The following is an 18,390-nucleotide window of genomic DNA, read 5'->3' on the forward strand; positions in this document are numbered from 1 at the left end:
TGCAGTTATTGCTGCTAAAGGTGGCGTAACCAGTTATTGAGTCTAAGGGGGCGATTACTTTTTCACACAGAGGCATTGGGTGTTGCATAACTTTCTTTAATAAATAAATGAAATAAGTGTTAAAATTTTGTGTTATTTGTTCACTCAGGGTCCCTTTTATCTAATATTAGATTTTGGTTGAAGATTTGATAACATTCAATGTCAAAAATATGCAAAAATGCAGAAAATCAGACAGGGGGCAAATACTTTTTCACAGCACTGTATGCAGTTGTAATTAGGATTTTCAATATATTTTAACATTTAGTAATGGCTGTATATATTTTATTCTGAAATAATTCAATTAGGTTAATATCATTACGTCATATTCAATTTAAACAGAATTAATCATACAATAGGTTTATGCGTCATGGAAATTCATGTTGTTTAGTTAACAGTCCTTAAATGTGAAGAAAGTTAAACAGTCTCTCAATGAAGAATTGTGTAGCTTTCCACATGTGGTTCAACGTGTTTCAGTTTAGAAACCTGATCTTCAGTTTGTAGTCCTTTCATCCCAGCTATTCAAGGGATTGAAGAAGATGGCTTTTTCTTCAGGAAACCCACAAGGCAACAAAGCCACCCACCAAATGGTTTCCTGTGTGCTTGTTCCAGCAATGCAGAGCCAACTCGAACATATTTAAAAAGCACTTTGGTTTTAACTTCAGTATTCCTTTGTTTACTTCTCTGTGTATTTTAGCATACTTTTAGATTTTGTAGCAACAAAGTTTTCCTTAGTAAGCAAAGTTAAACTCATTTATTTTAATCTGATTTCCAGAAACAGTTTAATTAAGGAAAGTCTTTTTCTTCATGAAAAAAGATGATCAGTGGTCATAAATCAGTTAAAATACTTTCTTTGTGAAATAACTTTTCCCAAGTTATGAGTTTTTACTTGATAATCACATTTCACATTTCACATCACTCTTTGGAACTCTCTCCCAGCTTTGGTGCATGACGCTCCCACCATTGCTCGCTTTAAATCATCTCTCAGGTCCACCTGTTATCTCTTGCTTTCCATGCTCTTTAAGCCTGATATCTGCTATTAGCTGCTGTGTTGTTGTTACTATTTCATGTATTATGCTATTACTATTGGAACAGGGAGAGGAGTCCTGTGCATGTATTTGTTTATTCTAGAACGGGGTATCCCTCTGCCCCTGTGCAATTTATTGTTTATTTGTTTTGTATTATTATTATATATTATATATTATTATTGATACTCACAGCGCTTTGCCAACTGATCTGGAAGACCAAATCGTGGCCCAAAGAGTGGAAAAGATCAGTCCATGTCCCGCTTCCAAAAAAGGGCGACACGCAAGAATGCTGCAACTATCGGACCATCGCACTTATACCGCACGTAAGCAAAATCCTGCTAAAGATTATTCAAAAACGCATGGCCTCATCTGTCGAGAGGGAACTCCCTGATGTGCAAGCTGGATTTCGAAAAGGACGTGGAACCAGAGATCAAATTTCAAACTTGCGGTGGATCATGGAGAAGACTCGCGAATATCAAAAGAACGTGTATATGTGTTTCATCGATTACAGCAAAGCATTCGATTGCGTTGACCATGGCAAGTTATGTCTGAAGCAAATGGGCGTCCCAGAACATCTAGAACAACTGATAAGATCGCTCTACAAGAATCAAGAAGCCACGGTCAGGACAGCATTCGGCAACACGGACTGGTTTGAGATCGGAAAAGGCGTTAGACAAGGCTGCATTCTATCACCGGCCCTGTTCAACCTATATGCCGAAACGATCATGAGACGATGTAATCTGGAAGAATCACCAATCGGAGTGAAAATTGGAGGGAGGAACATCAACAATCTTCGATACGCCGACGACACGACTTTGCTCGCAGAGAGTGAAAAAGACCTAGAATATCTGGTCCGAATGGTCAAAGAAGAAAGCGAGCGCATAGGTTTGTACCTCAACATCAAGAAAACAAAGGTAATGACAACAGCAGGCAATGGTACACTCCACTTGACAATTGACAATGAAGAAATCGAATCAGTCCAAGATTTCCTCTTCCTTGGATCCAAGATCGACCGAGGTGGCGAATCGGGACCAGAAATCAAACGCAGAATCGCACTTGGGCGCAGCGCAATGCAGGGAATGGCAAAAATATGGAAGAGCAATGACATCAGCATAGCAACAAAGACTTGCATAATCAATGCAATCGTTTTTCCGATTTCCACATACGCATGCGAAAGCTGGACGCTCAAGAAGGCCGACAGAAGGAGGATCGATGCTTTTGAACTTTGGTGTTGGAGACGATTGCTGCGAACACCATGGACGGCAATGGTCACAAACAAGACGATCCTTGAACGTGTCAAACCACAAACATCGTTAGAGGGAAAAATCACGAAACAGCGGCTCTCATATTTTGGACACATCATGCGAGCTAATTCCCTAGAAACAGCATTAATGCTCGGCACAGTCAGTGGGTCAAGAAGAAGAGGGCGTCAGAGAACCCGCTGGCTGGACACAATCAAGGCTGACACAAACATGCACATGAAAGATCTGAAAGAAGCGGTCAAAGACAGAAATGCGTGGAGAGTGATGACCCATAAAGTGACCGAAAGTCGGCCTCGACTAAACAGATTTTAATAAAAAATATTATTATTATTATTATTATTATTATTATTATTATTATTTATTATTATTATTATTATTATTATTATTATTTATTGTATTATTGTATTTTTAAATGATGTGTTTCGTTATTGTTTTATTGTATTTATATGATGGTGTAGCCGTGTATTTGTGTGTTGTTATTGTGTTGTTTCTGGCAGAGGCGAGATTAGGCAGCTTGTACTCTGCCAGGGTGTAAATAGAAACATAGTGCAGAAGGAGGCTATCTCCTTTATTAATTAAGTGATTCATTTGTTGCTAATTGGGAGATGGTCACCTGCATAAAATTCTGCAGCTCTCTGCCCTTGGGGTGGGTGTTCGAGAGGAAGAATGAGAGCGAGCAAGGAGAAAAAGGAGTTTAAAAGTAAAAGCAAAACTACTAAAAGATAGGATCAGTGAAGGCGATTGCCCAGCCTGATCTACATGGGTTTTTTTAGTGTTCGTGATTTATTTATTTATTTTTTTTAACCTTTTATTTCGCTTGGTGAGCAAGTGTTTCTGTTTGTTAAAACTGTTTGATTTATTTTTTTGTTTTTTTAAAAAAAAAGGCGCCGCAGCATCTTTTGCCCTGCAGTACCGCCTTTGTGTTTCTTCCTGCTTCTAGCCTGACGTCACCACTCGGCTACCCTTCCACACATGTGTTATGCATTTTTCACTGTACTGCATTAGGCATTGTTTTTTTTTTACTGTATATCATGTATTATGCAGATCTCTGTATTTAAAGTATTATGGATTTTGGTGTTATTGCATCTTGTAAAGCGATTTGTGATGGTGGTACAGTATAAAAGGTGCTATATAAAATAAAGATTGAGATTGAAAGTCCAATATTTAACATTACAATGAATTAATTCAATTTTAATTAATTTCCTGAATGGTAAATTACTTAATTTTCAGTTATTTAAGTAAGGCTTTTATTATACTACATTTTCATTGTTTTGATTTCACAAGAATGTTAACTTTATAACAATTAACTTAAATTTCCATTGAAACCAGTGTATTTTAATTACAGTCTGAACCATCCCCATCTTCTACCACAAGGCAGTATGATCCCATTTTGGCAAGATTTCATTTTATAGTCCTTACGCAGACATTTAGAGTCTCATTTTCTAAAGGTTCTTAAAAGTAGCCATAAGAGGCGTGTTAACACAATTCCATAACACGCGTCTTAAAACTATAAATAAGTTGGTATTTACTAATGTGAATGCCGCTTGTTAAGACTTGTGACACATCACAAGAGATAAGACACTTCTTAACGAAATGACGACATAGAGGACACTGACTATAACGGAATGAGCAGAGATTGAGATATGCAGTTGTCCGTTCTTGACTTTTACTAAATATATGTGTTAAATACTCTATAACAGCATTTGAAAGGCAGGATAACAAAAATAAAGAAATAACTAGTTATAAACAATCCAACCTAGACACCGTCATGGCTGTACAGTGTAAATATAAAAAGCATATTGCTTATGCAGTATAGTAGCCTATTCTTTTTATTTTTTTTATTTTTTTATCCAACATTGATTAGATCAGTCCTAAGCTAATACAACGAAGTATGGAGTTGGCATTTAGACCAGGTGGCATATTTCAGCGATCAATGAATTTCTGTACACTGAAATACCGTTTACGTGTTTTACAACAAGGATCTCGCAGATACCAATTGCAAGAAATGCACAGATAATAATAACTCGGAGAAACTATACTGTACTACTATAACCTACTGCATAATCTATTCTAGCTAGACAAAGAATCGTTTTGTCCAGAAAAGTGCAAATCGGTTATGCTGTGAAGGCACAGAATTATTTGTACAGAAGTAAAAGCAGGTATGCAGAAGGTGTCGACCCCAGTGCCAGCCAGCACATGCAACAGTGTAGCTGTGCTCAAATCGTGTGGCGAAAAAAATGCGCACTGTATGCAGGTGATTTAGAAGAACGCTTCCTTCTTTGATATTATGTGCTGTTGTGATTGTAAACCCAATTTCCTTTATTTATTTATATTACCGTGTTTCAATTAGGTCTGTATGAATGCAGTTATGTCTTTTTTTATGTTTGCATAGTAAGTTATGACCATTTTTTTGTGTGCATGCTTTATAAGTCTACATGTTACATAAACACACTTATTTTCAATGTCCTGTTACTTATTTTTGTTTGTACAGTTTTATTTAATCATAATATAACTGAGATGCATTTCTGTTCAAAAGTTGTTTTTCTTTTATTTATTTATTTTATGCAGTCGGCTGGTATATGTGCATTTTAGTATATAAACACATTTATTTTAAAATGAGTCTTACTTATTTATAGTTTCGGATGTGTAATATCATACATACCTATACCTGTACTTTGTGCTGACAGACAGCTTTAAGACGGATCTCGGCTCGTAATACCCACTTTCCATCAGTACTATCTAGCCTGAGACTTATGGTGTGCTTCATGGATAGCACAGTTTAATAAATATCATCTGAATATCATTAGCCTCATTAGTGCTCATCACCATGCATTTTGCATATTCAGCAGCTAATGTACTCATCGTGTTATTTTTAAGGCATGCGCGGTAACTCACGTTATCGCATAAGAACCTTTAGTAAATGAGGCCCTTACTCTGTGTTTTAATCTTTTATTGCCCCAAGTGTGAAAAACAATGTTTTAAGCTTGTGACAGTTCTGATAAAGATCTGCATTTGTTTAAAATGTTTACGCCTAGCCGATCCACACAGCAGGAGTTTTTGGAAAACAGATCAAAAACTCGTTATTGAGGTTTACGATCCACTGAAGTATTGCATCCTTTCAAGGGGTGAGGGGGTTGTGTATAACTACAAACACAGTTGGTATTCTGGAATCTGAGTTAGACCCATATAGTGAGAGGAATTGTATTAATAATTGTAAATTGTCTTCACATTATAATTAACCCTAGATAATTAATTTGTAGCACAAGTGATAGCAACAGCCAATATACAGTAATGGGAACTGGTGTGACTTGCAAAGCAACTAACAATTGTTAAGAATAGACAGAATGTAATCCACTGCTGTGGCTCTAGAACATGTTCAGTACATCAATGCACATGCCCTGGTGGCATCACTGTAGGTGTATTTCAAGATACTAAATTATTCACTCAGAAAAGCATGCTCTACTTCTCCTGAAGCTATGAGTCAACCCCCAGTCTCCCTCTCAGCTTATCGGTTGTCATGGATTACTTTATTTAAACCATTTACTTCCAGCAAATGCACCAAGCTCATTGGAATTGTAATACTTACAGTCATCAGACAATGATTTTTTTCAGACATGAGCAATGACTGTATCTTTTTTTATTGATTTGAACTTGAGTCCTTATACGTGACGAGGCAGTGCATTTAACCGCGGTCATCTTCACTAGCTAAGTCGTTGTTTGCAATAGGTAAATGTCAGCTCCTGGGAATTGAGTGGCTCTTGTTCATATATCTCCTCAATCGTGCTTACTTTCCCAGGAATTGGACAAGGGGTTCCGGTGGTTGCTCTTATTGTGGAAGGAGGTCCTAACGTCATCTCCATTGTGCTGGAGTATCTGAGAGACACTCCTCCTGTGCCTGTGGTTGTCTGTGATGGCAGTGGGCGTGCTTCTGACATCCTTGCATTCGGGCACAAATACTCTGAGGATGGAGGGTATGTTATAGTCTTGTTTGTTAAGAAACCACATGTGATATCTGAATGATCTTGAAACTCCCTCACAGATGTTGTAAAATGGCATTTAATCTACAATAACCCGTTGTGACTTCTATTGGCTATTCAGATTAAGTGTCCATAGTCGTCCCCCCCCCCCCCCCCCCCCCCCCCCCCCACTGAGGTTAATATATGTGCATCATATTCACTGAAATTAAATTTGCTTGCGTAAAGTTATGTTTTTTACATTAGACAATTTGTCTGATTCACTCAGTTTCAAGTCCCAAAGTCATTTTTTTTCTTACCTGGACATATACAGTATTTATTTAACCCTTGTAACAGACATAGTACACATTTACTGTACTTTGTATACTATGCAATGGATATGACTTTACCTAAGATAACAGAAAACTCTGTTTCCCCCCTTAACTGTAGCCAATCTATGATAATCTTGATCACAGCAAGTTAATACATTTGTATTTCTATTATAGATGTTCTTCACAAATCTCTTTACTTGATGGCTTCTTATCTGAAATGTATTTACAGCTAAACATCCTTGTCTCATACACCAGGGTCATCAACGAGTCTCTAAGGGACCAGCTACTGGTCACAATCCAGAAGACCTTTAACTACAGCCGTACCCAGGCCCAGCACCTCTTCATAATACTGATGGAGTGCATGAAGAATAAAGAGCTGGTAAGTGCCACAAAGCCCAAAAATCAAGATTGACATGAATATCTGATAAAAACTTTGAAGTGTAGAATCTGTTCATGAGACTTTAAGATTATTTTTTAGTTTTATTGAATACTATGTTGTTTTTTAGTTTTTTTTAAAGTCTTAAATTAAATTTTATTGTAAAAATATATATATATATATACCGTATAATAGGAAATTTTGGCAAAGAATTTATTTTGGCTTTATTGGCAGTCTTGATTGGATCTCCAATAATTCTTCCACCAATCAGAATGTGGTATACAGTGAGCGATCCCGCCCTCTGACAGACTGGTATGCAGTACAGGTTAAAGAAGCAGTGAACAAGAGAAAGAATGTGTTGGATGTCAAAGTGAATATGAGAATGGCAGTGAGTGATGAAACCAATTTGCTTGAAAAAATAAAAAGCAGACTGAACATGTCCATCAATGGATTTAGAAAATTTGGATCAGAAACTTAATTTTATTAAGTAAACATGTATTTGAATGTATTTTTTATTAAAAGTAGAAATACAAAACTGTGGCATTTTTCTTTGTGATCGTCTAAATAAAAAATGGCAGTTAAAAAACCTTCAGTCTATCAAGGTAGCAAATCCGTCGAATTTAATAACAGTCAGAATTTATATACATACACACACACACTGCTGTGCAAAAGTTTTAGCTATGTTGCATTTTTCTTTGAATTGACAACAGAACTGGCAGAAGGCATAAGTGTCGTTGTCCATCAAATCAACAGTATGAAGGTCACTTTTGAAATCAGGACTTAAAGGATGTGTTGCAGTAAGAAAACCTTTGTTAAGAAAGGGGAACAAGACTAAACGGCTAAAATATGCACAAGAACACAGAAATTGGACTAAAAGGTGCTTTGGACTGTTGATGGATCGACACCTGTGCCTTCTGCCAGTTATATTGTCAATTAAATACTTGTCTTCTTTCTATTCCTTAAGGATATTATTTTCAAGTATTGCTCATCGTTGTTAGACAGGTTTTTGGGTCTTCCAGTCCTGGGTTTGTCAATTCCAGATGATGTTTCTCTGTACTTGTTGATTATGCTTTGGGATACCACACCTTGAAAATCAAGTGATGCAAGCTATTTCAATCAATGCTTTTCCTTCTTTATACAAGTCAAGGTTGTTGTAATAGCAGAAAACTAGTGGAGACTTTGAGTAAATTGTTGATGCTCATAATGCATCAGAGTTGAAAAATGCAACATGTCTAAGATTTTTTTACAACAGTATATATATATATATATGTATGTATATATATACACACACACACACACATCATGTATAAAATGTTTAATGAAATAGTGCCTTTTTAACATTCTAGTTTAATTAATGAATTAAGTAAGCATTTCTACAAGTCCAATATTAGTGATGAGATTATTTGTTGTTTACTTTGCTTGTTTGTTTCTTATGTGTGTGAAAATGTTTTTTTTTTTTTTTTTTTATTTGATTCTTTTTATGTTATATATGTAACTTGTTTGGCGACATGTGTGTTTTTTCTTTGTTTTTCTTTTAATTTACAAGTTGTTGTTTTTATTTTGTATGTATTTTCGTTTGTACTTTTAATAAATGTATTCTTCATATTTATGTGTGTTTTATTTGCACCTTGAAAATCTTTTCAGGTTCCTAAAACAAAGATGAGGCTTACTTCCCATGTTTGGCTCACTTCTTACACTTACTGTGTTTAATCCTGATAATTCATTGCAGTTACTTGTTGGAATGATACTTATTTTCTACTTTTACTTGATACAGAATCAATCTGTTTATTTGTGTAGTGGAACCAGAATGCAATAGATATTCTTGAAAATAGTCATTATATACAGTACATGCACCTTCCTATATGTTTTCCCACTATTAATTCCTAAAGAAGGCCACAACATTCAAGTTACTATTATCTATGTAGGTATTCGACATTTTGTTTAAATACTAATACAATTCTCCACAGCTGTAAACCATTTACATTATCTTATCTTTACAGCGGCAACTATACATATTATACTTTCATGTGGCTGGTAACACCGTGTAACAAATATTACCATTTCCAATGGGAAAACGGGCAAATGTGTGTCTTTTCGTTCACATAAAGTCAGAAAAAAACAACATATGAATCCAAATGAACATGTATTTATACTAAAGTAATACAAAAATGACTACAAAAGATTTAGAAGTGAGTAGTTTTTTGAGATTTACGATTATACTGTAAATACAGTATAATCTAAAGCAAAGTTTGTGGGGAATAATAGCCATTTTCTATACTTTTGAGGCATAAGCAATTGGAAATAACACTTACTACCCAGGAACAAAAATTGTTACATAGTGTAATCATTCTACGGCTCACTAGGCTGGTCCTAAGTGTGCTTCATAGTATCGGTCAATAGTGGTTTCTCATGTGTTTCAAGATAAGACTTATCTGTCACTGCATATACTTCTTCTACATTTGTATTGGAGGTTTGGCTGGAATACACATTGTGATGCAGCTGTCAATTAGGGATGATCACTGAAAATGTCTATTGGATTTTTAATGAATAAAAGCACTTGGTTGTGGAGAGAGGCTCAACGCTCCTCAAATGAAAAGCATGCAGCTCTTTTTAGTCATATGATCCTCAAAAGTTAATCTTGACTATAATGAACAGTTGCTAGCACTTAAAACCATGGTAACCAGAGGACAAGCACTAGTCTTGTTAATCCCCTTGGGCTCCATGACTGTCTAAATTCTCATTAGTTCAAATCCATGGAATAATTATGATCCAACAGCCATTGAGGAAGTATGGCCACCAGACATATAATTTATTATAGATGGACCCGGACCTGTTTTCCTACGAATTTTTTTTTCCAATCTGTGTAATTGATTTATTGTTTTTGATCTTTTTTTTTTTTTTTTTTTTTTTTTTTTTAACTAAGTATCTATCATGCAACTCCTACATTGGGCCATTCAAAAAGCTGATTTAATCAGCATAAAGTATTTCCTTCAGCAATGGGGAACAGCATGTGTGACCTGAATTGGATATTTTGACTAGCTTAAAATAAACAGTGCAATAGTAAAAATGCTAATAAAAGATATACCTTCAACTCCCCTTCCCGTATCAGGAATTCCAGTCTCCCATAAACCACACAGGTTCATTTAGACCCATAGTTATTAAATCATACCAGGAGGGACATCCACTTTTTGGTCTGGAGATTAATGCAAATTGGAATTAACCAAAAGTTATCATACCATTTTCAAAGCCCTCTGGAGATTTAGGAATTAGGTTTGTACAATTTTTGTACCCTAAACATATTTCCAGCTCCCTACTCCAGTCTAGTTTACTATCTTGTCAAAAATATAAAGGTACTGCATTTTATTCCATGGACTATGACTGTGACTTCACCAGGAGATGATACAAGAATATCTGGCCAAAAGAAAATGCATATCATAATGACTGTATGTTCCTGACTTGCAGATAACACGAGTATTTTCACCACTTCTGCCAAATGCCTTCTGAAATATTTCACTGTAAATCTTTCTAACAGTACCTTTTATTCAAGTCAGACTAAACCATCACAGCATAAGTTCAGAATACCTTTTGTGGCTACTGGGGAATGTGTGCACCACTAATGTTGGATTTTTCAAAAAAGTCTGCTGAACTTCTCTTTTGCTGTAATCCTGGGTAAAGTTTAACAATATCACTATGTAATAGGGCCATTAATTACAGTACCTAAAATGAACAGTGTAATAAATTCCAATTAAAACAATTACACACACACACACACACACACACACACACACATATATATATATATATATATATATATATATATATATATATATATATATATATATATATATATATATTAGCTCAAAGAGCCAGCTGCCCAACGTTTCGATATGTTGTACATATCTTTCTCAAAGGAGCCTGTGTTTGAATCAAAACATTGGAGGTATTTATAGGTGTTTGACGGCATGACAACTACTTGTTATTGTTTATATTTAAATCCATGATTTATTCTTACATGATGTAATGATGTTCTATATATTATGACATAAGTTTTACTTATATCTTTAAATCTATATTAATTCTAATTAACATTATCTTATATAAGCTTATGCAATGCTAGCTCTGAGGATCAGCCTTGATTTGGTCTCCCCAGCGCATCAGCATGCACAACTTTTGAATTAATTTTGTTTATTTAATTATTTTTAACTTTTATATATTTATTGGAATTAATTAGTTAATTCCTTTTTTTTGAGTCCTGCTGGCATAATTGCATTCAGTCTATTTATCCATTTACTTTCTTTTATTCTTCTATATGTCGCATTGTCTAATTTTAGCTGTTCTAATACGACAAACTTTACATCATTTATGTCATGTCCTTGACTGGTGAAGTGCTATACTATTGGTTCATTCATTTTTTTTTTTTTTATTTCTAATTCACTCTCTAGTTTTTAACGATTTAATGTATTGTTTCTTCCTGACCTTGCATTTGAAATACATGCATTATGATAACCAGTCTCCTGTTCGTTTTCTGTCCTAATTATTATATGCAACATTTTCCTAGTACATCATGTGATTGATGTGCACTGTGGCCTAGTTAGTAATCGCAGCATGGAGCATCCCTTATCTAGCATCATGCTGTCAAATATATCCGATCTACTTATTAATACAAATTACACTTACAAAATTTATTTTAAATTATTTATTTTTTGTTAGGCTAATATATCTGATCTACAGCGATAGTCACATTGGCTTATCTACTGTCATACTATCAAAGACATCCGATCTACTCATTTATATTAATTATACTTTCAAAATGTATTTTAAATTATTCATTGTTTGTTAATATATCCAATCCACTTATTTCCCAGCCTAAGCACGTATATATTTGAAACAATGGAACTTCCCCTTAAAATTCTAGAGCTTGATCAACTTATTTACTACAACAATTTCTACCCGGTCCTACAGCTCACTACCGACCAGTACTCATGCCACCCGGTCCGGTATCAAATCGGTCTTGTTCAGGCCTTCACCTGTCCTGGTTGCTACCTATAAGCAGATTGAGGCAGCACCTGTACATCTGTATACTGTACACTGCATTGCTTGCTTCTTGTATCATGCCTGAGTTTTATCACTGCGAAACATGCAAAGCCAGTGTGCCTGTTAATGACAAGCACAGCAGATGGTCTTCCTGCCTTGGGCCAGAGCATGCCAAGGAGGCACTGTTGAACTACAGTTTCTGTGAGTTCTTTTCACATTTTTCTGAGCACACAGCCAAAGGGTGATCATGGGTGTTTTTTAAAATGAATGTGGGTGAAGGGTAGTGTTTGTATTTTACGGTGCTGTTTGATATATGAGAAATTGTCATTGGTGTTCAGGGGAGTTTTATGAAGCTGTGTTTTCTTGAAAGTGGCAGCTTGGCCTGAAACCACAGTAGTTAAAAGTGTTTTGTTTAAGTTGTTTGTTTTGCTAATTGTTTTTGTGATTATTAAAGTGTGTGTGTGTAACGGGTTGTTACACAGTTTAAAGAGGTAAAATTAGTCAAACGGTCTATGACCAAAAACCGACTATGCCACATTGTGTTTTATGAGGGCAAGGTCCTCTGATGTACCTTTGAATTTACTTTATGGTTCCCAATACTAAGGTTCTTTAATTGGGTAAGCAACAGTGTATAGTGCACCATGCAAGGAGGCGGTGACAAAATTGAGTTTTCAAACAAATAGTTTTTATTTTAAAAGAAACAATTAAAAGTACTGGAATATAATTGTGTAAAATTCTGCAATAACAATCAATTATTGGTTACTAGAATTATAATGGATTTACAGATTTCAAACACAGCAATGCTATCAAACACTCAGGAGTTAGACAGTTAACAGAGAGTTCTTATTGGATTTACAAATGTTCAATATAAAGTTAATCTGTGTATCAATATTGTATTAGCAGTCATTCAACTAAACATCAAAAGTTGTACAGTAGTGGAGAAAATTCTAAGTGCAACTAAATAGAAATAAATCCATACAAAAACAAATAATAAATGTGAAACTCAATACATCTATGCTGCACAAATCAAAGTGAAATCAAATATAACAATCTGCATACAAATCTCTAAAGCAATACTCAAATCGAAAATAAAATACAAATCAAATTCCAAACGTGCAATCTACCAATCTTTTACGAGTAGCTAATTTAGAGTGGAGATCAGTTTTACATGTAATTCATTTATTCTTTTATAGAATATATATATATATATATATATATATTATATATATTTATTATATATATATATATATATATATATAATATAATATTAAGCAAACCCACTAGTTTGGGTGATCATTATAAATAGCATTTCTCTAGAAAATGTATTTTTAGAGTTTAATACCTGTTATAAAGTTTATTGTACAATATCCACATCACACAGTATCTGAATATATCACAGTTTAAAATACAATACTAAGGGGTGATATTTTATAGACCATCTACCATACAAACTAACAATGTAAAGCCAAACAATACAGTATAATGCAGTGCAAACAGGTAACCAAACAACAAAAACTTGGATGTGGTGCAGCAGCTTACAAGATGCTACTCAGCTTGATGCCGGGTGATTTAGAGTAGCATTCTTTCAGCATGAATAACAAACAGAAAGTAAAAAAATATATATACTATGCTCGCTCTCACATCTGCCCAGTGCTTTCACAATCAGTTCCCCCTCCCATTGCTATTTTCTTTCTCCATTTTTAAATGCAGCTGTTCAAAGCTGATAGGCAGAGCTTCTATAGGCTTCCTGCAGTTGAGCCAATAGCAGAGCAGTATCAGTGGTTGTCGAGGCAAAAGGTATACAGGTTAATCAAGCACAGGCACACAGCACGGAAGCAGATTGCAAGGCTGGACTACAGAAGGAACAGTGTTGCAGAAATCCATGACGTCAGCGCCTAAATGACAGTAAGAGAAAAAAAGACAAAACACACAAGACTGCCAGGCAAACTGGCTTTTTGATTACATATTTAAAACTGCAATTTTAGTTTAAGAAGAAGAAAAATACATAGCCCCACCTAAACACCCACAACATCCTTCCCTGCTTATATAGCCATGTCCTCAAGGCTATTCACTACTGCTTGCAAATCAGTTCTCAATCAATCTCCTAGACTTATTGGAGGCTGACCTCAAGTGAGGCGCATGGATCTTCATGCATTTGGAGTACCAGGCTCATTTCTAACCCTTCCCTCTGTAGGGCGGGTAGATCTACAGGACAGGCTACATCTCCTGTGGGTGTAACGGGAAGAAAACCTAACCAGGGCATGCCAACATTTTCTCTAGGTATAGGGGTTTCTTCTAGGCTCTCTCTGTACATTCTATTCTTGGGAAAGAACATAGACGAAGAAGATTATGATATAAGACCTGTTCTCTCCTTCCTCTGGCTTAACACTAGAAGCCCTGTGGTGGTCATTTAGGCAGTTTTTGGTTTTAAAATGTAATTTTCTCCAGTTGTGTAACACATATGGGACTGCCCCTTCATGTACCTTTCTGTCCTTATGTATTAAATATTCTCACAAAGCATGAAATGCGGGAGTGCAGAAATAAAGGAGATATATTACATTATAACTAAGCCCAGGGAGAAGTCACATTGATGGCCTCGTAGAAAACAATTGTATTGTGATTATACAGAACAGTATTCTTCTTTATTGTTTTTATTTACCAGTCCACAATGTGTTTATCTGTAATTAGATTAGTCTCTACTCTGCCTGAGTGAATGACTGACAGTTTATTGTTTTCAAAGGCTTGCTTGCCAGCTGTGCTGTTTTGGTCAGTCAGTTAGAATCAGGACTAGTGAAAATAAATACAGAGACTGTGGAGTTTTACAATGCAAGAAAATATGGAGTTGATGTTTTGGATCAGATGGCATGGAAGTATTCAGTGAAAGCTGTCAACTGCCTGTGGTCTGTTCAGGTGTTTAACAGTGTATTGGACCTAGCAGCCATCAACTCCTGGGTACTTTACAAAGAATGCATTGAGAAGAAATTACCAAGGAGAGAATATATTTTACAGTTAGCACAGGAACAAGAAGCGTTTGGAACAGTGGGAGACTGCCAATCGTGTACCCACAGCTGAAGTTGGCAACTGCGTTGAGAGCCACAAGAGAAGACAATGCCCAGTTGGCCAGTGCAATAAAAATTAAACTTTGGGCAGCTGTGCCCTATGCAGAAAGGTGGCGTGGAGAAGCACATTATCTGTATTGATTGTGAACAGCCTTAGACAGCCAATTGGCAGCCTAGCATGCCTTCCAAATATCAAAAAGAAAGGAGTGCAACCTGTTGATGCATGCGCAGTATTGTTGTATACATGAACAAACTTTTCAATACGCTGCGTCCAAAGGACCTTCTTGTCCGTCTGCAAACTACCTGAAAGATTAAGCAGAGTTTAATTAAATCTTTCGCAGGGACCACTTCCTGCTGGGTGATAAGGTGTGGTGTGGCGTACATCTGATACAGCTCCTTCACTATCCCATTTCAAAATTGGCACCTTGATCTGAGTGGAATCGTTATGGACAGCCAGATGGTTGTATAATATTCTGCCATAACACTTTGGCCGTGGTTACTGCCAACTGGTCACGAGTAGGGATTGCCTAAGCAAACTTGGTGAAATGATCTATAAGAACAGGAGCATATTGATATCCTTCTGAAGAACAATCTAATTTAAAGAAATCCATTGCCAACAATTCCAGAGATGCAGTAGTCTGAATTGGGACTATGGGGACTTTAGTCTGACGCAGTGGGTCTTTTCTCAGACAACATCTTGGACAAATAGCACACCAGGATTCAATGTCTGCAGCCATTCAGACCCAGTAAAACCAGTTGCAGAGGAGTCCTGAGGTTTTCTCATTGTCTTGAGACTATCAGGGACAATTAATTTGTATTTCAAATCTTGTTCCTTTGGGTCTCTTACCCTGCAGTACAGTCTTGTAAACACAGAGGGTCCCACTGGTGCAGCACCTCCAAGACTTCCTTGGGCTCTTGTTCTCTCTCCTATCTAGTTTAAGGACACCCTTGCTGAAAAAAGAATAAAACTCCTCACTTTGGGCAGCTCTCCACTGCATTGGTCCATCCCAGTAATATGGGGCTCCCTGATGTAGTATCATTTTCAGGGATACTTTACAGGGATACAGATACTTTATCTCGAAATGGAAGTTTGCCAAACGAGCTGCCAAGTACTGTTCCACGCTCACCAGGTTTGCAGTCTGTAAATGTGCCAGTGAATTGTTATCTGTAAAGACAGGGAAATGTGATTCTTTAAGATAGTCATAGAACTTTTCAGTTAACACCCAATTTAAAGCCAGAAACTATCATTGGAGTCATATCGTTCAGATGAACATAAACTTCTACTAGCATAGGTGATTACTGTTTCGCATCCAACTTTTTTCTGAGCCAGGACTGCACCAAGGCCTAACTTACTGGCATCTGTATAAAAAATAAAAGGCAAACATATCTGCAAAATCAAGGACAGGAGCATTAATCAGTACTTCTTCTATGTAGTAAATGTAGCTTCACAGTCACTACTCCATTCTCGCAGCTTCAGGCTCTGTCGAGCCAACTTCCCTTTAGCCACAGTAAACCATCAAATCTTGCAACGGGGCTGCAATCCCAGCAAAATCCTTGACAAAGCGACGATAGTACTCCAGAAAGCCTTGGAAAGAGCACAGTTAAAGGAAAGTTTTGGGTCTCTAGCAATCAACCACTGCTCTCACCTTCTCAAAATCTGGTGCTACTCCTCCTTCCAACACAATATGTCCAAGATACTTGATTTTCTCCTGGAGGAATTGGCATTTACTAGGCTTTAGTTTTAAGACATGCTAGGTTAGCCTAGAAAACACAAAAACCAAATTCTCATGGAGAGTAGTAGAAGTCTGGGGTGTAAACAATCACATCATCCAGATAAATAAGCAGAGACTCAATGCTTTGTGTACCCAAGCAACATTGCACAAGACACTGGAATGTAGCTGGGGCATTGCAGAGACCAAAGGGCATCCTATCAAATTCGAAAAGTCCCATGGGGGTGGTAAAGGCAGTTTTTTCGCAATCCTGGGGATCCATCTCCACTTGCCAATAACCACTGGTCAAGTCTAGGGTGGAAAACCAGGCAGCCTTCTTTAGAACATAATAATATAAGAACATAAGAAAGCTTACAAATGAGAGGAGGCTATTTGACCCATCTTGCTCATTTGGTTGTTAGTAGCTTATTGATCCCCGAATCTCATCAAGCAGCTTCTTGAAAGATCCCAGGGTGTCAGCTTCAATAACATTACTGGGGAGTTGGTTCCAGACCCTCACAATTCTATGTGTAAAAAAGTGCCTGATATTTTCTGTTCTGAATGCCCCTTTATCTAATCTCCATTTGTGACCCCTGGTCCTTGTTTCTTTTTTCAGGTCAAAAAAGTCCCTTGGGTCAACATTGTCAATACGTTTTAGAATTTTGAATGCTAGATTAAATTCTTTTAACCTGTCTGCATATGACATGCCTTTTAATATCCTTTTTGTAGCAAGGTGACCAGAACTGAACACAATATTCAAGATGAGGTCTTGTACAGTTTTAACATTACTTCACTTGATTTAAATTCAACACTTTTCATAAAATATCCGAGCATCTTGTTGGCCTTTTTTATAGTTTCCCTACATTGTCTCAATGAAGACATTTCTGAGTCAACATAAACTCCTAGGTCTTTTTCATAGAATCCTTATTCAATTTCAGTATCTCCCATGTGATATTTTTAATGCACAATTTTATTGCTTAATAAGTGTGTCAAACCTGAACAGGCAGGAACCTGGTTGCTCTGATGCACGTAGGCACCCTAATGGGGACAAAGCACTGCTGTTGGATGCCCCTATTACCCAGTGTGCAAACCAACGGCAAACTCGCGCCCTAAGCCCCAACAGCCTCAAAAACCGGCACAGCCGGCTGTAATAGGTATTATAGCACCAAGGCTTTAATAGATTCCGCTGCCCGTTACAGAGACAGAAGCCTCAGGCCAAGCCATAAGCCAACCAGCAGCCCTAGAATTTTGCTGCCACAGGTCCAGGGACCCTTTACAGAGAGCCATTTGGAGTATTGGCATCAGTACACCACGGACATTGTGGCAGCAACACCGGACTAGCTAATCAGGCCTTATGACTGGTTCACCACGGTGGACTTCAAAGATGCCTATTTCCAAATCCCCATAAAACCACTGTACAGGAAGTACCTGTCCTGCCGTTTGGCCTCTCCCTAGCGTCACGTGCCTTCTCGGAGTGCATGGAAGCTATCCTGGCTTCTTTGAGACTCAGAAGCATCAGAGACCTCAATTATCTGGACAACTGGTTCATTTGCGCTCAGTTTCCAACACAGGCAGAGGCCCACATGGAAATAATCACCGGC

General features: G+C 36.9%; 1 protein-coding gene across 10 annotated transcripts in view; it reads left to right on the forward strand.

Annotated features, from left to right (window-relative positions):
- The window catches only part of trpm3 (transient receptor potential cation channel, subfamily M, member 3), a 341,244-nt gene that overhangs the window by 271,195 nt on the left and 51,659 nt on the right, over positions 1 to 18,390 (forward strand). For 9 of the 10 annotated variants that reach the window (XM_041256339.1, XM_041256333.1, XM_041256346.1 and 6 more), the window contains exons 7-8: positions 6,123 to 6,297; positions 6,867 to 6,990. In XM_041256339.1, the coding sequence (XP_041112273.1) occupies positions 6,123 to 6,297; positions 6,867 to 6,990 (299 nt within the window). Of the gene's footprint in view, positions 1 to 6,122; positions 6,298 to 6,866; positions 6,991 to 7,221; positions 7,352 to 18,390 lie in introns of those variants that run through there. The other variant, XM_041256388.1, reaches the window with a different exon arrangement.

Source organism: Polyodon spathula, chromosome 1 (assembly GCF_017654505.1).
Source record: "Polyodon spathula isolate WHYD16114869_AA chromosome 1, ASM1765450v1, whole genome shotgun sequence".
NCBI lineage: Eukaryota > Metazoa > Chordata > Actinopteri > Acipenseriformes > Polyodontidae > Polyodon > Polyodon spathula.